Source organism: Pogonomyrmex barbatus, unplaced genomic scaffold (assembly GCF_055798465.1).
Source record: "Pogonomyrmex barbatus isolate J1 unplaced genomic scaffold, ASM5579846v1 scaffold3, whole genome shotgun sequence".
In the NCBI taxonomy this organism is placed as follows: domain Eukaryota; kingdom Metazoa; phylum Arthropoda; class Insecta; order Hymenoptera; family Formicidae; genus Pogonomyrmex; species Pogonomyrmex barbatus.
In genome coordinates, this window is record NW_028297127.1 from 2,460,592 (window position 1) to 2,486,348 (window position 25,757).

Below are 25,757 nucleotides of genomic sequence, written 5' to 3' on the forward strand. Positions count from 1 at the left end.
TATATTTCAACAAGATATATTATAACAATGCTTCAATAATCATTAAAAATATATTTTTCCATCTTGCAGTTACATATATATTGCATATATATAAATTGTTAAATCCTAATTTTGATAAATAAAAAGAGCAAAATTATATTTATGATATGTACATATGTATATAATTAATTGTTAAATAAAGGCATTATTTTTCTATATCTAATTAGATATTCTAAATCTAATTTTTCTAAAAAGAAAAATACAAAAAAAAAGCATATTTTTTTTAGTCTTCCTAAAAGCACTAATCTTTCTTTAAAGCCTTCGTGAATTTACGAAAGAATTCAGGTCCATTCCAATAACCTCTGGAAAAAAAAGAATGCATTACTATATATACTATAAATACATACTATAAATACATGCTATAAATACAGTAATACAGAAATTTTTTAATTATGTATCAATTTATTAATTATCTTACCTTAGCATCAAATGCCAGTATATAAATGGGAACATATATTTTTTTAGCAAAAACATAACATAATATTCTTTGCCTTGATTCACTGGAAAGGTCTCTTTTGGTTGTAAGTTATAATCAAATTCTGCTAGAATACACTTATCATAACCAGTAATTAATGGACATGATGCATAACCATCGTAAGCCATTGTCATTGGTTTACCAGCCAAATCATCCAGGATATTCTGGTACAATACTTTTCCCTGCGCGGCTACACATAACAATCATTATATAAGTTTTTTCCTGCTAAATTTATAAGACATTCTTGCTTTACCTATCGCAGCCATTGTTTTAGAATTCGGCGTGTTTGTACAATCGCCTATGCCGAATATATTTGAATATTTTGTGTGTCGTAGTGTTTTAGGATCGACACTGAGAAATCCAGCTTCGTTAGTCAGTGCCGAATGTTCCTTCAAAACTGCAGGCGGCTCCATTGGAGGCGTTACATGGAGGAGAGAATACTAGTACAATGAAAAAAATATTAATGATTTAGATTTATCGAGTAATATTACATATATTGAATTCATTTTTTATCTCGGATAAAAAAAATCAATTCAATATTACTTTCTGTAAACTTACTTCCTGTTCCAATGTTTCTCCTGGTGAGTTTAGTTTTTCAAATGTGGCTCGTTTTTTGCTCGGATCTATCTTCACTAAATTTGTTTGAAGATTAACAGTAATGTCTCTTTCTTTACATACACCCCAGAGAGAATCGGCGTATTTTTTAACTCCGAATATAACTGGCAGGGATGTGTTGTACACGACATCGATGTTATTTCGTAAATTGTGCTTTAGATAAAATGAATATAGGTAATTAATTGAGAATTCCCCTTACGATTTGGCGTAGTATAATAGAGTTAGATATATATAGATATACTTTGCGAAAGTAATCCTCGGCAATATAAGCGATCTTTTGAGGCGCGCCCGGACATTTGACCGGAGTATTCGGAAATGTAAATATCGCGGTTCCTGGTCCAGTGTTTTTTAACTTCTGATAAACATGAGGCACAGTGTCAGGTCCATAAATGGAACAGATTTGCGCATCGGGATTATGTATGCCTTCCATCAGACCTGGAATCTATCAAAATATTTAATTCGAATGTTGTACGAATTTAGTTCAAGATTTTTGGATTATATTTAATATCTCACTTTGTCCCAACTCAATTGCAAGCCAAGCGCAACAATCATAATGTCGTATTGTATAGTGTCACCGTCATGCGTCGATACTTTGTTAACATCTGGTTGAAATTCGACAATAGAAGTTTTCAACCATTTTGCATTTTTTGGTAGGACTTCTTTCATGTATTTTCTCGATGAAGAGTATGAACTAATACCACCACCAATTAAGGTAAACAAGGGTTGATAATAATGCACCTATAAAAATTAGAATTATTGTTAAAGAATCTTATGCGTATTGCTATTTTATTTATTACTCACATCGCTAGGTTCTAATATGATAACTTGTTTTGGATCATTCAACATTCTTGACAATTTTGCTGCCATCGAACAGCCACCAGTGCCACCTCCAACCACCAGGATCTTGCAACTAATGCAACCAATTTGAATATGTTATATGTACAGTTTATAACTTAGTTATTTTATATTCATAGTAATTAAAATAAAATAAACACGTTTTAAGTTTAAAAGTGAGCAAAAAGTATTATTCCCCAATGCAATAGAAAAGAATAAACTTATATTTAATAAGCAAAACAGCATTTCATTAGCAAAACAGATACTCACGAATGATGGATCTGCCTGCTCTCATTTCTGAGTGACATATACTTTGACAGCATCTGTGTGGAATTATGGGAAAACAGTAGACGGGACATAGTTTATCTTAAAAATCAAACGTGATTCTATGACGAGGAAAGTGAAGATCTGCAAAAAAAAAATTGTTAATCATATCAACAATGTAATATTGGCGTTCTGTTGTAATGACACACAAGTTATCAAATTCCAAGGAAAAAATACGATAAAAAAAAATAACCAATGAAATCAGACCGATATCACGTATCAACAATATGAGACCATCTGTATCTTGTTTATATATGGTCGGCCTCTCGAATCTCCTGGTCTCTTAGGTTAATCCCTCACATCTGGCCGGGCTGGTTATGCGCCTTCATCTCGTGATATCACAAATTGCACGTGTAAAAAGGATTGATTACGATTCCGATCTCGAAGATTCGTCGTTCGCATACGCGACATCCGGCACGTCCGGCACATTGTAATAACGGACAAGAAACCTTCACACAACCTTGATCGAGGCATCTCTGATACAGAGTTGGATTTACAGGCGCAGAACGTCGGGAACATAAGGTCCTCGAAGACTCGAGACCTCGAGAGATCGACACCAGGAAAAGTGGAATGCATGCATGAAAAGTGCAATTCGATTAGTTAATAGAATTTTTTTCTTTTCACGATTGAATAAAACCTCGGTGTGACTTCTAGAATTTTCATCAATAAATAATGCATAAAAGGTATGTTTTTTTTTTATAGCTATATTAAGATACACTTGTACTTAATGAAATAGATATGATTTGAAGTTTGACGAAAAAAAAATTTTAATACAGTCTAGTAAAAAATAGGCTTGAAAAAAATATTTCTAATATTTTTTTTGTATATATTTTTATCAATATAGATTAATTATAATCTCGATTTAAGTTACTTTTTATCTTATTTTAGATCAAAGAATTAGAAAAAGAAAGTAAATTAAATCGAGATTAAAGTTAATCTAATTTGAAAGAAATGAATATTAGAGCGCTTAAAAGGGAACTGGGGCCTCTCGAGTTACAGATACGGCACTATCTACAATGTTCTCGAAATTCCAATTCTGTCAAAATTTTTATCACGATTAATTGCAAGTAAAGAAATAAATTTCGTAAATTTTCTGGATAAAAAAATTTCTGATAGCTCGTATCCATATCTTTCTCTTTATTGAGAAGAAATGTTGAATCGTCTTAAGCTGAAAAAATGCAATGTGGTTCAACCATATTCTGGAGCATATTCTGATCAAACTTCAGATTCTGTCAAATCGCGTTTCTATCGCTTGAACATTCCGCGCGAGATTAGAAACAAGGCATAAGAAATAAAATAATCTGAGAGGTGGCGCGAAGATAATAAAAAGAGAAAAGGAAAACGTTTTGTCTCAACGACGAAAAATGCTCTCTTTATTGAATTGACGATCTTATAACCACATAAAACAAAACATATTTGATAATTAAATGGCTGTACAAACACATTGATTTGAATCACGCGTGGCTATGTCGTAACGTGTGCAACTTGATGCGACACGAGGCCCGAAGAGTAAAGTTGCGTAAAGTTGATTGAGTCTGTTTCCCTCTTGCCCTCTCGCGCCCTACGTAAACGCACATCCCTGAAATTTAAATGTCTAGCGAAATCCGATTAGGAATGAAAATTCAAGCGTGGGGATTGAATGGAAGAGCGGGATAAAGAAAATCTTTGACAATTGGTTTTTAATGATCGTTTGCTTCTCTCTTTTATTGAGGATAACTTCTTTGAACGTCGCCTTAAACTAGGCAAACTCGGCTCGGTTCAGCCGGGTCCCCGGTCGCGTCGCGAACTTCAACTCGCGTTCGATTCGCGGCCAGCTTCGAGTCGCGTGGCACGAGGTCTATACGTAAAAATCGTGGAACGCTTTATATGTTAAAAGTCGTGGAACGCAAACTCGAAAATAAATTACAAAAAAACGGAAGATGAAGAAATCGAATCGGAACGGAGTCCCTCGGTTGTGGCAGGTCAGCCTCGGAGGTCTCCGTTTAATTGCTACAAAAATCGCCGGGAATCCTTTTCTCGCATCACGAGGCGCACGATTCTTACTCGAGAAAGGAAATCGCGCGTCTCGTGCCACTTCGCTCGATGAGACACGAATGATCAAGGTACGCCGGAAAATTCACATTTGAATTCGATTCTTATAGGTATACCGAGGGGATATTCGCGCCGTCGTCCAACAAATGGTGAAGCGACGTGAGCGATATACGTTCGCCTACAATACGAAAAAAGGATTAACAAGTTCTCGTTGCAGCAAGAAAAAGGACAACCTCGTAGAGAGAAGATCTTCCAAGCACGAGAGAGCCTATTCCGAACGCGACCGGGAGACGCGAGAGCGACAGTTCTTTTTTACATTCTCTCTTTCTTTCTTTGTCTCTCTCTCTCTCTCTCTCTCTCTCTCATCTCTCCCCTCGTCTCTCGCCGTGCTAACATCGGCTGTTATTTTTCTAAATCCTTACAAGCTAAAATTATTATGTACAGCGTTATGGACAGGTTTCCCGTCGACTTTCACTAGTCGCCCATTTTTCACGAGAGCGCAATCAGCGTACACGGACTTGTTCGTTCCATCGACGCATCGCACATTCGCGATTTTATAATTGCGACAACGACGGAGGCCTCCCGCCGTCCTCCCTCTTCACTCCGACGACGATCGTTCGGGCAAGAGCCGTTGAGAGAAGCGTAAGAAAGAATCAAGCAACTAAATACATACAAAAAAGAATTTTTCCCTTCCTCCCTCACCATCCCGCTCCCTCAAATTTTGAAGCGAGGGATTCGTGTACTCATGCAAAACTAATCTCTAAGGAACAAAATCTAAAAATTTTCATCGGAATGATCACTCGATGTTGTGTCTTGCACACGGTAAACACAAGATTGTAAATATATGTAAAAAAAAGTGCATGATTTTCATTAAGCTATAATGTTTTGCTTCGCTCGCAACGACTCTCTCCCACAACACAATTGCGCTAATTACATATGTATACGTGTGGCGAAACAAATTAGTAATAAACGTTTCTATTACCACGTAGCCGAGAGGTAAACAAAAAGAAGATTGTTCAATGAAAATTGTTCAAATCTAGCTGCACTCCCTCTCTCCCTCCCCCCTTTCCTCTTCTCTTCTTTCCTAATCTGTTCTCCTCTCGGTTACGAAGTTCATTGATTAAGCCAAAAACTAGTTGACACGAGAAAATACACTCACTCCCACTCTCTCCCCCTTTCTCTTCCTTTCTTCTACAATGAAATATTAAAAATACTCTTGCGAAGGACACAGCACTGCGATTTCGTCGCGAACTCGCTCGCAACATAATCGTGTTACATCATACGATCGTCATTGGATTCGCACTCCGCGTGTACAATGTTCAATATACGCACGTTACAAAAAGACCAAAAAAAAAGTAATAGAAAAGAAATGGAGGAACAAGACGTGCTATTGCATGTGCAGAATCTCACTTTCGTGATAGGGCGATACATTGTCATTCTAATAATAAGACCATATACTCCATAACTAATCGATCCAACGTCTCTGCGCCCGTCTCTCTCTTTCTCTCTCTCTCTCTCTCTCTCTCTCTCTCTCGCACGCGCGCGCGCACGCTACAAACTTCATTAATTAAATCATCAGTCACACGTGGCGAGAGAGGCAAAGTTCTAATCTCTTTCTCATTCTCTTATTCCAGTGTCGTGGGACGCGGCATAAACGCGCGCATTCACAATTCATACTTAACTCTTCGCATATTTAATTGACTTAACTTAGGTAAGGCTTAACTTAAGTTGATCGTTACTTAAGAAAAAAAAAAAAAAAGAGGACAAAAAATGTATGTTGGGACGATCGTCGGCCGAGCGAACACACTTTGATCCTACGGCGTCGTGAACAATTATAAACCGCTCAACAAAGTACAATTATCGGCGCGTATCGTCAATGAAACGTATTGTGCACATGTTAATTTCGCATAGGTGATTGCGCGCAACTATACATCTTGGAGGAGCATTCACATATGCGAATGCGTGTGGTTACGTGTGTGTGTGTGTGTGTGTGTGTGTGTGTGTGTGTTGAGTGGATGGTGTGTGAACATGTGTATACGTGCGTTAAACGTGTGTGTCTCTTTTGTACGCATTCAACGATACGTAACACGGTGCGTCGAAGTAGTTTATTCTCATTTGGTTTCTTTTGGCATTACAAAATAATCTTATTTACAGTCTGTTGATATAATATCAATATTCCTCCATACTTCTTATTCCTAAATTACGCGATAGGGCATATTATGTTTACTTACTACATTATGCAGATAGAGAACTATTTACAGAATAATAAGTTGATAATATAAATATACCATCGGGTATCGTCCAGGTATTTTACTGCACGTGTACATTGATTGTGTGTGTGTGTGTGTGTGTGTGTGTGTGTGTGTGTGTCTGTGTCTCTCTCTCTTTCTATTTGCCTCTTCTTAACTCGAATCGATCGTTTCGTTGTAGAGACATTCGGTCGTGGATTTATTTCGCGGAACAATCGGTAACAAGGCAGAGCATCGGTGACACTGACTTTCGATGGAGGGATGAATCATCGGAGAAACCGGAGGACCGGGAGAACGTTAGGTCATCGTGAGGAAATATGAATCGATCGTTATTCTCTATGATCGTCGCCGCATCGCTACCGATGCGCGTGAAAGTTTAAATGAAAAGGGCGAAATATCAATTAAAACACAGCCGGAAATAAGGCATTGTTAAATGCATAACGTATCCGGAGTCCATAGACTCTTAGTTGTAACATAATAGCGCTATCCCACTTAAAAAATCTAGAGCAGCCTGAACGTCTGCAACGCTACAGTAATCCCAATATATCATAGAAATACGCAATTTTTTTACCTAACTATATATCCCGAATCGGGCGAAATTGGATTCCGTTCGGGCTATAATAATATCTACTTAAGATTTTTTTTCATCGGAGAGAGATGCAGCTATTCAAAACAAAATCCCGAATCAAATCCCAAATTTTCCTCTGCAACGAACCAACCTGTTGATGGTCAATTTACAGACCAAGAATTCGGCGATGAATATTCACGTTCTTCTGGGAAGAACGACGGGATAAATATGAAATATTATTAAGGCGACGAAAGAAATGCGAAGAAAGAATGAATTTCTTTCTCATCTCTTTATCAAGATCTAATCTTTGTGAATCTTTGTGAAGCTCTGACAGTTTGCAAAGTTTCCTTTCTCTTTCTCTCTCTCGTTACTCTTTCTCTTTTTTTTCCCTGAAACAATTTATAACGAAGGTCTCTCTTTGCTAAACGGTATATTAACCACCCTCTTCCGACTTAACGCATCGCTACTCGCGCGAGTTTATTATTAAAATAACATTCTTTCTTTTTTTAATATTTTTTCGATATTTCTTCGGATGTAGTCAAATATCTATGAATATATCTATATTGAATTTTTTTCATCATAGGAATTTTTTTTCATCATTTTTAATTATTAATTATAGATGCTATCGATTACAAAAAAATCTTTTATCCAACTTTGATACAAGATTAGGTGTTTCGTATAGATATTCAAATATTAAAAATGAAACTAATATTTGAGTTTATGTATCAAGTTACATTTCAGAATTTCAAAAATAACATGTTATGAAGTTTATGAAAAAATATGCAAAAGCATTTAATACAAATTTATTGTATGCATATACTTTATTGCATATAAAAATGCACTATACTGATCATATCAGAAAATTACGAACATTCCGAAATTGATTTTTCTTGTTTTATTTCGATGAAATGCTTGTTTACAGTTTTTTCGATTTTTATTCGAATATAATTAATTATACTCTTATATACCTTTGTTATATTAAATATGCATTATATTTTTTAGATTTTTTTTAAGGTTGTTTTATGAATTTTGTCTTTGAAATCTTGACATCTTCATTTGGAGACAGATTTCTTTCAAGAATCTATATATGATACACCAAGTCTCATTTCAAGGTCAAGAAAAATTTTTCTGTAAATTTTACTATTATCAATCTCTCGAAGTATAAAGAGACATGTATATAAACTAAAATAAAATCAAATAAAAAATAATTTTGAGACACTTGAATGAAAACATAATAAACAAGTGGAAACTCGCATTAGAAATAGCGAAGCGTTAGATCATAGCATCGGTATTAACAATCGTTAATCATGTACTAATACTTCACGCACTTTGTCATAAATTTTCATTTAGGACAGACGAGAGAGCGTTCGTCAACAAGAATCATCTCCGTTTCAAGATCATCACTCAATTGCATGTGCGCTCTGTGAATGGAAGAGAGGCGGGCGAGTGAAAAGAATCGCGAGCAATCAGGAGTGCGTCACATTTAATTGAACTGAGTAAGATCATGTTTTCCTCTCTCTTATTTACATTTTTTAATCTAAGGTATGTCACTGTGACGATTGTAGAAAACCATTTTCTCATCGCCAGAATAAGAAGAAAGCGTGAGAGAACGAGAAAAGAGAAGAGGCGAGATTGAGAAAGAAATGAACGAGTAGAGATGATCCTTATCGAGGCAAACGATCAATATCAGAGACAAATCAGGTATGTTCTGGTATATACATGTTGCAGAAATTTCTCAAAATATATCTCAGAACATATCCGAGTGTTATATATCTCGTTATCGTTTCAAAAGCTTAGGACAATAAAACAAAGTAGTAATATCTCCCTCATTAATCATCCTACCACCTGAGTGGATTAGTTCGGACTATGCGCTTTCCTCTTCAGCATGGACCGATCGTTTGGAGCAACTTCTGATTACTTCATCCAAATTGTCACACTACGTCGCGTGGGACTGCTGAGACTGTGGCAGTTTGCTGGAGCTTTTGTGATGACTGGACGTGTGTCTTTCCTGAAAACGACAAATAGAATTGTGACGTCTTGCTCCGTGAAGAAATGCAAAGATGAGCGAAAGTCTTCCGCTAGTAAAAAAGAATAAGCTAATGCGTCACACGATTAAGTATGCCGCGTACATTTCTAGCGTGCTCTCGATGTAATTGAGTCTATTATTTTGAGGACGTTGCGCCGTATTGCGAGTCCAGATTTGAAATATGAAGACGTGGATCTTCTAAGCTGGATCTGACGTGGCGTGTATCAGTCTTCAACAGGATTGTCAAAATAAACGACTCAATTTTCACATTTCCGTGATTAAACGCAGCGCGAATTCGCATCTTCTTTCATCTTTTTTTTTTTGCGAATTCTCATTTCTTTCTATAAGGATTCGATTTCGGACGGATCGATAGGAATGGATGGATTGAGAAAAGTTAAGTATCTCGGGTTAATTTCAGCGTAAGGTTTTAAGATGAAAAGCATGATGCGTATAAAAACAGATTAATAAATTAATAAATTATTTATAATTCGTAGTGCGAGTGACAAAAGAATGCAGTGGGAGTGTTGGGTCAGGATTTCTGTGGTGGATCCGCTCTTTGCCTTGGACTTGTCCCCTCGTCTATCTTAGGCCAACGTAGCAAAGCGGAGTGAAGCTAAGCGAATCAGTAAAAGCATGTTTGTTTGCGAATTCTACACATGCAATGTTCATTCGTATTGTAAAAAAGTGTAAAGTGTGCGAGCGCATGCTCATACTCGCGCTCATGCCATCATACACGCACGCTCACACACACATACACACACATGACGCATGCACGCACGCACACACATGTCGCAGAACATTACAACGCTATTATAGCGATAATATAATCCAGCGATAACAGCAATATTTTGCTCGTAATAATAGTAGTGGTCGTGATGTACCCTTCACCAAGCGACAAGAACAAATGACATGGGTAACGCCAATTAATCTCATTCCGTTGACTTTTGGTGAACTTGTTTCGCGTGTGATTTGTGTTGGCAATCTCATTGCAATATGGTACTCGTACAATATACTCCTAAGCCGTGATGTTAGTACATATATACTTAAAAAAAAAAGAAAAAAAAAAGAAAAAAAAAGAAAAAGAGATGCGGCGGTACGGTGTGCGATATTGCATATATACATATAATATGTGTGGTATTAAGAAAAAGACAAAATAATCACTAAGGTACGTTTCGTTTGCACAGTACGTTTATTTGGATTGCTTTAATATTTCTTTTTTTTTTTCTTTTTCATCGACCACGTGACGCGTACGATCCCTGTTGTATAATTCTGTGTGGCTCCCAATTAAGGATCCCAATCGTCCAATTTCTCGATCTGTTTTTCGCGAGCAAACAAGAATGAATATTCAAATCGTTTCGTTGAAAGGCGTTTTCAATCTACGTTCAAAACTACGTCAACGTTGATCGTTCCTGCGCTCGTCTTTCATTCTTCAAGACAGGTAGCGTACGCGACGAGTGGCGAATATACATCTTTTACAGAATTTACGCAGTGTGTTTCACGCTACACATATATATATTCTTCTATATCTTTTTTTCTTTTGGCGATTTACTTGTATCCTAAAGATTTGTGTTTCTCAATTCATTCGGCGCTCACGCGCGTGAGCTCGCATCTGTACGTGATGTTTTAGAGGCAATGATCACTCTTTTTGGATCGATGCGGCATTCGTCCGTTGACAACAGCATTATAGCCGATACACCAATTTGACAATTTTCATTAATTCGAAACCTAGATCATTCTATTATGATATACAATAGAGAATCCCATTTTTTCAATTGAAATAAAGGAAAGTACCTCAAAGACTACTAAAAAAAATTTTCAAAATTTAAGATTATCAAAAATATTCGCGAAACGCTGGAAACTTATGTACATCTCTAATACATATATGTGTGTGTCACCTATCTCTCTCTCTTTCGTTCTCTCACTCTCTCGCATACTCGCTCACTCCCCTCTCTATCTCTCTCATTGCTACATTACCGTTGCTATCAATCACAGATTCTCTTGTCGAATTTCAGTTATTCTACCTTTAAAAAAAAAAAGAAAAAAAAAGAAAAAAAAATTTTTTGCCATCACTTATTTACTTTGCAGTACACTAAATAATTTTTTAGTTTTATTTTTAAACAAATTTTTTTTTTTTTTGCTAAAACGCATGATAATTTTAACTACACAAAGATTCTAATATCATTAATTCAATATAAAAATAATAGAATTTTTATCAAGTAAAAATTAATTTTAATTACTAGTTTGAAAATTTATTATGTTAACAAGAAAAGCGATATAGTGATGTATAGAGTGCTCTCTCTCTATATATATATAATATATATTTTTCTGTTTGTTTCTTACATTTCTTACGATCACAGAATATAAAAACTAGAGATTGACCTTAGTAATTATTTTGTCTTTCTACTACTGCTCTTTTCAATTATTCTTATGATTGCACTATTTGACTACGCAGTTTCATCACTTTGACTTGCGTTTTCGTCATCGTGCACGATCTCGTTCACACATATTGTCGTAATTTGGCAATAAATCGGGTTACAATCGGCGGAGATCACGTCGCTAGTACATTAATCTTCAATTCACACGATAAATAAGAGAAAAGACGCGCGAGTTTCCTGAGAACAATATCCCATGCAGCATACGAGAGATTTCTTTCTAAAAATCCTCAGCACGGAATTATAAAATATCACATTCCGGAAACGGAATCTTTTCATGATGTACCGAATATATATATATATATATATATATATATATAATATATTAATATAGACTGTCTTCAATAAATTTGACACACATCCACCTACATATACACGGAGAAAAACCGCGTTTAAAAGTACATATGCCTAAAACTAATCTCGTCCCGTGTAAGCTCCAATAGTTACCGAGAACTAAATATATGTAACATGTCAGAAAAATATTTAATATATATAATTTTATATATATGTATTATAGTTCATACGAAGAAAGGATTGAAGAAAGCGGACGGTGGTAACGAGCAAGTTTTGAACAGAGAAGAGGAGATTTGGAAGCAGAACAGAATATAAAAAAGAGAGAGAAATAAGAAAAGAAGTGTGAAAATGTAAGTGACCAAATTTATAAGTATCAAGACGTAGGGAGAAAACGGTAATTATGTGTATTTAAGTTGTGGACCAATTAAATTGATAGGCAAAGATATTAAGTATAAAACTGATTTAAGTCACAAATGAACAAGATGTTTACACTTGTTTTTTAACAATTTTCTACTAAGCTAAGCTTATCATTGGTCATAAATTTATAACCCTTTCCCTCCCTAGCTATAGAACTTCATTTTTTTACTTTCCTTATTTTATTATTTTTTAAAAAATTCTTATTATTCAAAGTCCCATCCCCCTAAAATAATTTATAGATGCTACGTAAAAGTTAGGATAAGGATTTAGATTTAATTAAAATGTAGATGTATATCCTCGTAAGCTCGCAGGGATAAGTTTCTATATATACATATATATGTATATATTTTTATACATACATATATACATATATCTATGATAAATTACAAAGATAGCAGATTTGAGTTCACACGGGAAGAAAAAACTATACAATTATACACGCAAAGGATCTCATATCGTGAGATTGTCAGTGCTCTTAATCCTCTGCATTTTGCAAATCAGTCGTTTGCATACGTTAGAACAGCAATGGTAATCGTGACAATATAACAATTAACAATGACACATTCACGATTCCGATATAATATCGCTTTTGCACATTATAAACTATACACATTCTTGTGAACGAGCTCTGTACATGTGAATATACGTATACATAAAATATACACACTCTTAAAAAATATGTTCCGAGCGTAATATATCGGTCGCATATATATAATTCAATCCGATACGACGTTTCCTGAGTTAATATTTGTTCCATAAAAGTTTCACATTTCTGTGGTAGATTTAAACAAGATCATTGATTTCGGGCTAACTAATCAAAGTTCGTGCTCCTTGCATTCGACGACGATTCGTGAGCGTAATCTCCCTGGCCGACAAAAGCGTTGCGCGTGTGCATTTCTCGCTATTTCACTAAATCTAAATCCTCGCGAGCAATAGTCTTCCGGAAGAATGACTGACGCCGATAGGAAATCATATCGCTCTGTCTGCTATGCTTTCTTCGTTTAATATATTCCGTCTACACGTGGCAGTGTGTTCTCCTTCTCCAACTTTTACAACGCGGTTTTCCTCTTCGTCGCACCTACAGCTACGACCTTATGATGTTTTCTTTAAAGTCTTTATACGCGAGCGGTTAATCAGCATACTTAATTATTAAACGATGAATTATGTGCAAAAGATGCCTGGAAAAATATCTCTATAGAGATTTCTAAGAAAATTGCGATTTTCAAAAAATTTCCTATTTCTTTACCAATATTTCTGTTTCCATCGCAAAATAAAAAAAAAAGAAAAAAAAAAGAAAGAAGAATAAGTCCTGAAGATCATGAAGAAATCGAAAATTTCGATTTAGACTCGTATTAAAAGCATAATATTAAAGCGGTCATAAACAGCTACATAGGAAATTTTTTAAAAATCTTGAAAATTATATATTAATTTGAAAAGCAGTTAAGAATAATCCTAACATTTCCAATACGTATTTGAGTTGGGAGGAAAATGCTAATTTATTATAAAGGATGCAATAAAGAAAATTATTTCATTGCTATTAAGATCCTTTAAATCTCGATAATTATCCATTATAATTTTCTATTATTTTTATTTAATTTATATTATTTTTTTATCATTTCTTTAGGCACTATGTATAAAAATGAAAATAATAACAAGCAAGAGCACATTCGTGCATTTCTATGCACCTTCATTGCACATTCTTGGAATATGTAGATCATGCTGGCTACGAGTGGGAGACTTTAACCTGATGTTGAAAAGAGAAATTAAGAGAAAATAAATAACGATGCTGTCCAAAACGATACCGTAGACACATTGAATTATTGCAGCACTAATAACTTCTATATGCATGGATCGACCACAAGCTAAATTGAATTTCAATTAAGGCTCATGAGATCGACTATATGAAACTCATCAAAGATTAAATTATTCCCATAATATCGATATTACATATTACAGATTTTCATGCTTTTTAAGCACTCAAATTACACTATCGAATTGACGATAAATAATGAATTAATACTTCACTACAAAATTAAGATGCTGGAATAAGATGTCATATATAATCAAGATTTTCTGTTAGGGAATAAATATCTACGAAAAGAAGAAACAATCGAAGCAATCAAGTGGCAAAAGAATAAACGGCATGCTACTATTTCTATTAAATTATTTAGTCAAATCGAAGGGAAAAAGGATAAATTTAGCGTTTTCGCGATTCCAACAATGATCGGAGGAGATCTTGCATAGAATCCAACTCCCAATTCAAGTATAAGAAAAAAAAAAAAAATATATATATATATATATATACACACACACATAAAAAGTGCATATTTTTATTATATATATAGTAATTGCAAAATTAGCAAGAATAATCTCGTATTCATCTGAATTTACAAAAAAGTATGACATATTCATACAAATAAAAGATTTGGTATTGTTAGAAATTATCTCCTTCATTTTTAATTGTTAATTTTCTGATCTTCGTAAATTATTTTTTACGTATGATTTTTATAAACACTACATATAAGAAAAAGAAATTATACACATATATACAAATTTTCAATCGAAAACTATTTTGTGAAAATTAATCGCTACACTTTACTCTATCGAAAAATGCTATAGAAGAAAGAAAGAATAAGAAAATAAAAAGAAAAAGAAGAAAGAAAAGAAGAGAATATTCAGTGAATGTAAATTTTCTTTTTCTTTATCTTCCATCAGATACAGTAAAATGTTACTGATCTTAGAGAATGGAAATGTCTATGAAACGAAGCGGAATTTTATATCAACGAAATGATAATGAGCAGTCTGATTGTTCAAAAAGAAATATGTGTAGCCAATAATAGATATACAATATGTACATATAAAGAAAACAATTCTAAATTATAAAATGTATTGTGTGTGTGTGTGTGTGTGTGTGTGTGTGTGTGTGTGTGTGTGTGTGTGTGTGTGTATTCTCTCTTATATAATTTATATATAATTATATAATTATATATACTATATGTATATACCATATATATTATATATAATTATAATTATATAATATATAGCTATATAGTTATATAGTTATGTAATTATATAACTACATATTTATATACAGAGATGTTACTCATATGATTATATACAAAATGAATTGAAATTCGTAATACAATCGTAAAGAGAAATATTTTCTCTCTTCAATTCAAGATAAATCAAAATAAACTTTTTTCAAACTCAGTTTTAAAAAAAGAGTGAAGCATTATTCAAATACGCCGATACAGACTACTGAATATCTGTACTTGTTTATTATTAGTTGACTTTTAAGATAAACAATTGAAATATTTTATTTCTTAAACATATTTATTAGAGATGTTGAAAATCAAATTTTCATTTAAAAAAAATCGTAAGTGAACATAATTCTATCAATATTTATGCAGAAATTAAATAATTATCGAAATTTGTTCTATCATTTTAATTAATTTTGAGTCATACAATCTCTCTCCTCTCGATCGAATTTCAACCACTGTGTTATATAATTATATATATAATTTTTGTTCCTTAGCGAACACGAATAACTTGATTTATGCAAATTTGACTTATGCAAATTTTATAGCGCAGTATATAGAATATGTAAAATTTATCTCTACGCTATACTATTTACACTACCAAATTTAATTTGCATCTGCTGAGAACTTTATAAAGAGCAATGAGCAAATCTCATTCAGGTTTACGAAAAAAGTATCAATGAGGATTCTATCAAGTTCTACTTTTTACTAAACAATATGAAATTGAAATCTCTCACTCCGACATGGAAGGAGGGGGCGGTGGAGGCGGCAGAGGTGGCGGCCCACTCGGCAGGGGAGGAGGCGATGGTGGCGGTTGAAGAGGCGGTGGAGGTAACAATTGCGTATCCTCCTGCCGGGTGGACCCAGCCGATTGAGGGTGTTGTATCATATTCTGATTCTGATAGAGGTGATTCGGGAGCAACGACGGCGGTGGCACCGACGTGTTGATGGCGCCATCCGGCGTTATTATCAAATTACTTCCCGCCGAGTACATCGGATACTGAGACTGCTGCTGGAATTGTTGATAGTACTGTTGATAGACAGGATCGTACATGTACCCGGCGGGCGTATTAAACATCGACGTCGGATAATTAGCGTAAAAATAAGATTCCGTGCCTTGTTCAGCATGGCCAGTTCCCCTCGCGTATCCGCCGACATCACTGTGAACGGTCGAGGGATGATGGGACTGCTGGGAATGAAAGGGGATCTGATGATGTTGATGGCCGCGGCCACCGCGGCCACCGCGGCCGTTACCGTAAATCTCCCGCTGGTAGTGACCACCAGCTAGCGGTCCGCGCTGACCGGCAACTGCGTGATGTGGTGGTGGACCGCGACCGCCGGGATGCTGACGGGCGCCTCTACCACGTACCTTGTTATTGCTGCCGGAGTTATAGTGTCTGCCATTCTGCCGTTCTCCTGGTCGATGACTCTGTCCGTAACCCATAGTGGGTATCACCAGCGACTGCTTCTTTGTAGATGGGAGGCCCGAACTGTCGCCAGTCATCTCGACGCGCTCACGTTTCCGATTCGTCGTTTCATTTGCGGATAATTCGGAGGAGACCTGCATGTGCGAGGATCCACTCGAACCATTCGCTGATGATGATGACGATGATGCCGACGGCGGTGCCGTCGCTGCGGAACTTCTCGAGATGCCGTCGGTACGTATTTTAATCTTTAGCGGAGCCTGCATCATCGGTGGCTGCGCTGGTGAGGAACTAGGCACGCTATCGGTGCCTTTGAGCCGTTCTTTGGGGATCTTGATTTTTAGACCTGTACTCTGCGGCGATATGTTTTTGTCGGACAAGCCTCCGCCTCCGACTACGGTTGTTGATACTTCCGTGCTCAGGTTCAGCTTGTCCTTGGGAATCGTAATCTTGATGGGTGCTGCTGCCGGCGTTTCTTCGCTTTTTTCCTTGTCTTTTTTCTCACGATGTTTCTCTTTATCCTTGTCTTTGTGCTTATGTTTATGTTTCTCCTTACTTTTCTCTTTGTCTTTATGTTTATGTTTTTCTTTCTTTTTCTTTTTCTCACTCTTATGGTGCTCCGATCTTTTCTCTTCAATCGGAGGAACAATCGATACTGTAGAAATCGATGCTGCGGCTATTGGTGCCGGCAGTTCTATGGTGCTATTAGTTGGCATCGTCATTGACACGTTGTCAGAGAGAACGCTGATGTCGACTGTCGAGGCAATCGATGTAAAATTATCGCTCGTTATCGATAAACACTGACTCGTCACTGGCAACTGCTCTATCAACGAATGCTGAATAGACTGTAGCTGATGATGTTGTTGCTGGTGTATATGTTCCTGAGATTCTATTTTTATCTGCTGAGGTTGTATTTGTTGAGGTTGTATATGTTGTTGCAATCCCTGCAACAGCGATGGCATCGGCGCCAATGGTTCCTGGAGCAATGCGCTTATACTCTGCGCAGATTTTATCGGCGACGTGTACTCGAGCTTCGTCTGTAAGTGGGAATGCAATGATTCTGGGGCTCTATGTCCCGGCTCCTTCTTTACGTAATCAAGGAGCTCCCTTTTTATTCGCTGTTCCGGCAACTCTTGTTTGATTACGTTGAGGTCCATACCATTTGTCAGTGCGCTCATATTCATTGTCGAGCCTTTGTGCTGCGCGATCGCGTTGTAACGAGACTGATCCGATTCAAACGGTTTGATGAGTTCTGGTGGTTTCAAATCGTTAATGACGGATGACGCACTGCTGTTTCTGCTATTCGACGGATTGTCACGTATTGGTTGGATCAGATCGGGCACACGACCAAGCATCTTCATCGCCTCCAAGCTGGATGGATCCTCTAGCTTCATCTCTTGTTTTATTTTCACAGACGGATCCTCCAGCTTTATCTCTTGCTTTATTTTCACAGACTGTTCATTCTCACCGATACTCGAAGTACGGATTCTTTTATGTGTGGTTGGCCCGCTGTCGTTGGAGGCTATTCGTTTCATTGTTAATGAGTCTTGCAGAGTCGGGGAGCTCGCAAACGGTGATACGCGTTCCTTCACCTTCGTAGCTGCGAAAGGTGGAGTCTTCTGCTTTGATTTAGGCCTCACGCTTTGCGCGTGTGATTCTTTGGGAGTGATTGATGTCTCTGGACTGAAAAGTGATTTGTGCTTGCCAGGTGGTGTGTGCAGATTACTCTGCTGAACGTCCGCGGTGTTTCTTTCAGCAAAGTCCTCATGCGCAATAGATCGCGGTCGTTTCTCTGTCTTTATATCGTCTACATTGTTCAACGTACTTAAGCAAGACTGGGAACTGCCGTTTTTGATAGTATCTTTCAGAATCTGGGATACACCCTGCGCGGTATGTTGATTATATATCTGCGTCTTGAGAGACGTTGATTTTTGCGATGATGAAGTGCTCGGTGACGTACCCTGCGGGAGCACGTTCTGATTGGTAGTCGGCGTATGCTTTATATCGCCGACAAACGAGCTGCTCTGTGATTTATCTTGCTGCTGATTATACTTCGCATGGTGCGCTTGTTTTTGCTGCGCATTCATCAGATACAGCACATCCGTCTGCTTCGGCGGCGGCAATGGCTTCTCAATCAGCTTCCGTACTTCCTCGCATCTCTGTTCCAAAGTCTCCGCTTTCCGGCGTTGATTTTCAATCCTATTCATGTCTGCGTACTTGGCGGACTTAAGTCTTGGATCCTCTCCTCGGTATAATCTTTTATCGTGCGCTTGATGCTTGCTATCGAGCGCATTCAGTCTATGTCCGTGATTGTTGGTGCTCATTTTCTCCTGCAAACTTCCATGTGCCGAGGACACGGAATCCGGCATAGCACTATCCGGCCTATGAGAAGCGGACTCGGAGGAACTATCCAAATTGGCATGAGAGTGCGAAGAGTGCGTTATACCGACGCTCGCACTGGCTACATTGGCATTGTGCTCCCTCGGCAATCGTCTATTGGGGTCGCGATTAGGTTGACCACTGCTTGAATGTCTTTGCGGAACTGGTTGACCAACTTTTATGTCCTGACGATGATGATGATTATGATGGAGACCAGTGCTTTTTTGTACGGATGGTATTTGGTGCTTGCTTGGTATACTCGCGTTCGATACTTGTTTATGATGATGAGATGAATGATGGGATTTATTAGGATCAGCGTTATGACATCCAATCGCAGCGACAGTCTTTTCACGTTCTAGACGTTCGCGTTCTAGACGCTCTCGTTCTTTTTTCTCGCGGTACTCTCTGTAATCTATCGTGACTGATCTCGATATTGGCGGTTGTCCCGCGATGGTACCAGCTTTCTTCTCATCTTGTTTCTCTTGTTGAGTATGATGAGATCGACTTGAATGAGCAGTAACAGCAGTAATGACGGCGGCAGAAGTGGCAGGGGCACTGTCCATCCCATGATGAGAGCGACTCGAGTGGGCGGCGACGGAAGTGACGGAAGCAGTAGTGATGTCCGTCGAGTGATGAGAACGACTCGAATGAGCGACAGCACCATCAGTTGTATGATGAGATCGATTCGAATGAGCAGCAGCAGCGGTAGTGGAGACGGAAGCGGTACCATCCGTCGCGTGATGCGAGCGGCTCGAATGGGCGGCGGCGGCGGCAGGAGCACCTGCGGTGCCTTCCGCTGCGTGATGCGAACGGCTCGAGTGAGCGACGGCGGCACCTTCCGCCGCGTGATGGGAGCGATTTAAATGGGCGACAACGGCAGCGACAGCATTATCCGCCGAGGTGGCTGGAGATTGTATTCTACGAGGCTCGGTATCCTACAAAAAATAAGGAAACGGAGTTAAAAGTGATCTACGGATTAAATCAAAGAATAAAAAAAGCAGAAATGAAAAAAGCAGCTTACTTGACGCGCGTACAGAACTTACAGTACTTACAAATGGCGAATTTGAGAGACTCGGAGGATGAATGCTCGGACTCTGATTTGCAGAGATGCTCATAATTTTTCTTTTCAATCTCGATGGACATTTGTCGAATATATGAAGAAACTCGTCTGTGAGCTCTTGAAGTAGTTCCGCAGTTACGGTTCTATCTACATACCAGAACCATTGTCTCCCTTCAGTGCTTTGTGGTATCTGTGCATGAAAAAAATAAGCGATCATTAAAAGCATATCAATATATCATACAACTTGAGAGGAATCGAAATGGAGACGATCAATAAAGGTAAATGCAACATCGATTATTCTATAATTTTTATTGTTTGTTTATGCATTTCGCACTTATGCCGATGTTTATGAATTGTATATTTTTCTTACCTCCCAATTAGACCATCTACACGCCAGATGTATACAAAAACAGGCAACAACTGTTGGTTTATACTGCAGACACATTGTAGTTAAATGTAGACTGCAAAAGAAAATAAATCATATGAAAAAAACTTGCATGGTATTTGTCAAGCCTGACAAAATATAGTTATGGACAAAATCATTATCTAATAAAGACTTAAATGTGAATAGAAGCGTATAAGTATATATAAATACATAAATAACATATAAATAATATAAAAATTTATTGAACAAAAATAGCAATTTGATATTATGTGGAAACATATGGAATAAAAATTATTATTATTATATTAAATTATATCTATGTTATCACAGAGACACAATTTTTATGCATAATTTATTCTATATTTTGGAGATATCTACGAAGAGTTTGTGGACTAAGTGTTTACATATAATGACAGAATTTCTCAGAAAATAAAAAATTCTAATAATTAATAATAGAATGTAGAAGAATTGAATACACACCTGTTGGATGCCATGAAGTATGATGTTTGAGCTAAATCCTTGCTTGCTAGAAGCAGGAAGATTCCTTATCGAAATAGCAATCTTATGATATATTATGAGCCTCTAGTAGAATAATTGTTCAATGAATGATCAGTGAGTACTTAGTTGTGATTGGTATACTTTTAGATTTATATTGAATACAAACAAAAAAAATGTTCCAATCAAGATAAAGTGCTTAATGAGCGCTTATTGAGCAGTTTCGCTACTAGATGCATCAATAATATAACCTAACCTATATACTTACCTTTTACTAATTGACAACATCTTACAACGTGTGTGTGCGGATGGTCAATTGCAACGTCGAATCCTAATGTTTGTAAGAGAACGTTCTCATTGAATACTAAATCTTGCGCCTGCTCCAGAAATGACTGCAAGAACATGACATATTATAGAAGTGTCACATAGTAGGATATAGCAAAGCAAATAAAAAAAAAATTCCATCCTTTGCGTGATTGCTTTCTTAAAATAAAATTTACCTCCGATCTACTATCAGGTGGAGGTTGGTCTCTGTGAAGACACATATATGCCATTTTAATAACATGTTCCAATTTTCGTGGTTGCTCTTCTACCTTCGCTGCTAGAAAAAGAGCAGCCACTGCAATAGCATTTCTGTGGAAATGCGTCAGTGAATGGAATACGTAGAATCTGTGCATGTAGACTATGGCTGTGTTGATGCATAACTGTGATCTGATTTTTTGTTCATTAAGGAAAAAATTTTTTTTGATCTCTTAAAGACACAGAAATTAAAATTATATAGTTTGTGGGTCTTATTATAAATCTATCTTCACACATTGATCCATGGAATGTTTGGGATTAATTAAGGATAAGGAATGCGTTCTCCCTGATATACATTCATTATCACATTAAGTACATAATATTTATATCATAATATTCTTAATGAACATATTGCTTCAAGAAAGTATTTTTGAAAACTATGGTAACTCTGATAACTGTAATTATCATTTTAAGTATTATTTCTTTCAACATTACGCAACGAAGAGAGATATTTGTGCCTTATAATGTTAATTTTATACAAAAAGGAGAAATTATAAATGATTCCTATCAGGATATGATTATAAAACATTTGGCAAAATATTTTCAAGCGTTCTATTATACAGAATACTTTGTAGCAATATTTTTCTCCTTTTTGTGTAAAATCATATAATACACATCACATTAAGCGATGACAAGGTATTTTGATAACAATATTCAAATAATCTACATTATATAGAAGATAAGAATCATCTGATAAAATTTAAGAAAAATTTACAGCTATATATATATATATATGTGTGTGTGTGTGTTGTCTCACACACACACACACACACACACACACACACACACACACACACACACACACACACACACACACACACACACACACAGAGTAATCAAATCCAACACAAATTTTTTTATAAATAGAGTTTAGCATTAGTAATGTATGTATGTTTATATATGTACACACACACACACACACATATATATATATATATATATATATCCTTATGGACACTCTATCTGCAGTGTTCTATAATATAAACATAATAAAAAAAAACACAGACTTGCATATTTGAGATGGACTTGTCACTTGACAGATTAAGTGAGAAAGCCTTTTCCAATTTTTTAAAAGGTATAAAAAAAAAAAATAAAAAAAAATTTCAGACTATATCATTACTCTTGTAAAGAAATTTGATACTATTAACTTAAATGGTGAGACTAGAAAATAGAGAGGTATAGTTTTATATATAAAATAATTTATTTTTTTTCACCAAGTGCATACAGCTATGGAGAAATTGACTCAATGAATCAACACCAAGTTGTCTTCCTGCTTAACAACAATCTTAGTTTATGAGAATATTGGAATTTCATATGAAATATATACATTATTCATATTATTGTCGAAAGGAAAAAACACAAAAGTCATGGTGACAAAAATATTGATATATTATGATAAATATCTTAATTGAAATATAACAAGAAAAGTGCTTTCTAATGTGTTAACAAAAGAAATGAGCACTGAATTCCTGTATATTGCAAAAGTTATGAATAAAATTACAAATATAAGATAAGCTTTCCACATATTTCTAAATTATCCATCATCATTGCACAGTCTATGGATATGTTTTACTTAATATTTGCAACATCCTTAGAATCATTTTTTATCTTTGTTCTTTATCAAATATCAAACAAAGAAGAATGATGCATATAAGGTAGCTGCAAATGTTCAAATAAAACACACCTTACAACGATAGTATCAGCAACAGAACTGGAATACATTGATATACGTAGCACCTAGAACAAATAGGAAACATCGATATTCTTTTACAATTTGTCCGTTGTTTCATATAGGACATACGAAATACAAACGGATAACATTCGATTAGAAAAAAGGACACCAAGTGGCGTACCTAAAATCTGTGTTCATCTGGTTGAAGTTCAGGATATTTAATCTTTCTGGTCTTCCCAGTCTTTTCATTTCTCACTTTCTCTCAACTGAACGTGTCCATTAATTCATCAGTCTTCATCCAAGCAACATTCATACATATACACATAAACTCTGAGCAACACTTACGTGTCACTCTAGGTACCGCATCCCTGATCACAGCTGAATTTCCCCGTGAGTGACGGCTGTCCACCCACTGTGGGACTTGGACGAGAATCGTTCCATGGTATGCACAACACTCCAATATGATGAATCCTCGGTTTTCCGCACATCATCCATCCGTGCCGCGCGGAGCAGAGGAATCCGTTCAAGATCGGAGACGTGCGTATTCCATAGAGGGGAGAGGGGGTGGAAGTTCTTTTCGCGGTTAGTCGGTTTTCTTTGCTCACTCGACACTGATCAAGAACGCTTGACTGAAACGTCAAATCTCGAGGGAGATCCGCGAAACGGGGAAATGGCGGGAGGAAAAGGCGCAGGAGAGCAATCTATGTAGAAGCGTAGAGAACGCGCGAGTAAACGCCGTACGTAGATTATGCGTGTTACAAAAAAAGGATACACCACAAGCCGCTGTCCCATGTCCTGGATAAAATTCGCCGCCTGCTGCCGATAGCTCAGCTCCTTGTCTCCGTCGATGCCGCATTTTCTGCTCGGCGTGTTGGCAAGCTGTTCTCTCGTAAAATACCATCTTTCGTCAGCCGCCATTTATATGTACACACAATCCACCCGTGAATCGTAAACGATATATACACTTGACGGGATCGCGTGGTACAGGCCCCAAAGGGGTTAGGAGGGGGGTGGGCCGAGAGGGCAAGGGCCGAGAAGTGAGCGGCAGTCGCGCGGCGCGCGCTGCAGTCACGTCCCACCGTCGCCACGGCCACGGCCACCGGCTGCTATCACGCCGTTCGCTCGCGAATAATCGAAAATGGCGTCGTGAGCGCAAGTGACGCAACGCGATGCGTCGCAGGGCGATGACGATGGCGATGTTACGCGCTCCGTGAGGAACGAACGTCGTTCTCGGGCGCCACGCGAGATTCGCCCGGACGCCAGGCGATCCAGACGAAGCAGCGACTACTCCTTCCTCTTCCGGTGACCGGCCGATCGCGCGAATGCGTTGGATTGGGGTCACCTGAAATAACGAGAGCGGCCGTGACAATCCGCCGCGAACTTGTTGCACCACTTTTTTGGGGCCGTTCCCCTCGCACCACGCTTGCGGAGAATCACGCGCAGCATCAAATCGCGACGTTCCGTTAACGTCGCCCAGGCACCGTCGTCCAACGTACATGTATAAGGGACGTCGGGTATTCTCGGCCGATTGTCATTCGCACGCGTGCGACGCGGCGCGATCGTACATGAGAATACGCTGTCATAACCTCCGCCGCGTCACGCTGCTGCTGCAGCAACGACGGCGGCACATCGTCCCATCGCGGTCGGTCGACCGAAATGAATTTCCCCTCGGGGATCGCTCCCTTCGCGCGATGGTAACCTTTAAAACGACGCTAAGACAGCCGACGGTGCATCGGTCGCATCACACGTTGCGTAACATGCGTGGCGAATCACGTCGCCGTATCACCTTCGTCTCTGTCGTTTTTGTTTTCGTCGTCGTTGTCGTCGTCGTCGTCGCTGTCGTCCTTGTCCTCGTCCTCGTCCTCCTTCACCCGCTCTTCCCACAGAGAATTCACCTCCCCGCGCGACCGTGCACCACCGCTCCGACGTTCGCCTCGCCTCCGAAGGCCAGCGCGACGGCGTCGCGTAAGCGCGCTTTAACGGCGTGTTCGTAGATACTTCCGCACGTGGTACGGTACGGAAAATTCCTAGAGTCACGCCGTGTTGTGAACATAGGGTCTGTTCCAAATTATGGCTCTCGCACGTTGAACGCGATGAGCGATATCCAATGAGAGCTTTGCTTTTTCAAACGTCACGAATGGATATCGTTCATCGCTCATCGCTCGTCGCGTTCAGTGTGCGAGAGCCATTACGCATAACGCGTACATACATACGCATGTGTAGAATGCATAGAAAGCCATTTAGATTATGTCAATGTGTGCATGGAAAATGTTTTAGCACGTGGTTCTAAGCCCTTGTGTCCACGATGCTTGAAATCGGTCCGAGATCTATCTTGGATAGAAAGAGAATTGACCAATCGCCAATGGTTAATTGGCCGAATTATTCAAACGCAATTGGTCATTTCTCTTTCCATCCGAGATC

At 37.7% G+C, this 25,757-nt stretch overlaps 2 protein-coding genes and 1 long non-coding RNA gene across 8 annotated transcripts; 1 reads left to right on the top strand and 2 right to left on the bottom strand.

Annotated features, from left to right (window-relative positions):
• Window positions 1–31: 31 nt before the first annotated feature.
• Window positions 32–7,710, bottom strand: Sqor (Sulfide quinone oxidoreductase). 5 transcript variants are annotated; one of them, XM_089079145.1, is made up of 9 exons: window positions 5,478–7,710; window positions 2,234–2,371; window positions 1,931–2,039; window positions 1,643–1,867; window positions 1,371–1,571; window positions 1,073–1,282; window positions 768–954; window positions 458–704; window positions 32–341 (listed from the first exon to the last, which is right to left on the bottom strand). In XM_089079145.1, exons 2-9 carry the CDS (start codon window positions 2,320–2,322, stop codon window positions 281–283), a joined length of 1,329 nt encoding a protein of 442 aa, XP_088935271.1. In that variant the 5' UTR covers window positions 2,323–2,371; window positions 5,478–7,710; the 3' UTR covers window positions 32–280. The 5 variants fall into 5 exon arrangements, with proteins under 5 accessions (XP_088935271.1, XP_088935270.1, XP_011642544.1 ...); XM_089079144.1 differs by lacking the exon at window positions 5,478–7,710 and adding an exon at window positions 2,748–2,957; XM_011644242.3 differs by lacking the exon at window positions 5,478–7,710 and adding an exon at window positions 2,522–2,741.
• LOC105430602 (uncharacterized) lies at window positions 3,960–25,303 on the bottom strand. Of its 2 annotated transcripts, none has more exons than XM_089079128.1 (7): window positions 24,109–25,303; window positions 21,586–21,796; window positions 21,354–21,477; window positions 21,071–21,116; window positions 20,576–20,666; window positions 20,189–20,395; window positions 3,960–20,080 (listed from the first exon to the last, which is right to left on the bottom strand). In XM_089079128.1, the coding sequence occupies exons 1-7, from the start codon at window positions 24,252–24,254 to the stop codon at window positions 16,076–16,078; spliced, it is 4,830 nt and encodes a 1,609-aa protein (XP_088935254.1). In that variant the 5' UTR covers window positions 24,255–25,303; the 3' UTR covers window positions 3,960–16,075. The 2 variants fall into 2 exon arrangements, with proteins under 2 accessions (XP_088935254.1, XP_011642539.2); XM_011644237.3 differs by having other exon boundaries at window positions 20,198–20,395; window positions 24,109–25,302.
• Window positions 8,723–12,330, top strand: LOC105430604 (uncharacterized). Its single transcript, XR_016139785.1, has 2 exons — window positions 8,723–8,836; window positions 9,020–12,330. It is a non-coding gene; the product is annotated as an uncharacterized LOC105430604 (long non-coding RNA).
• Window positions 25,304–25,757: the final 454 nt, after the last annotated feature.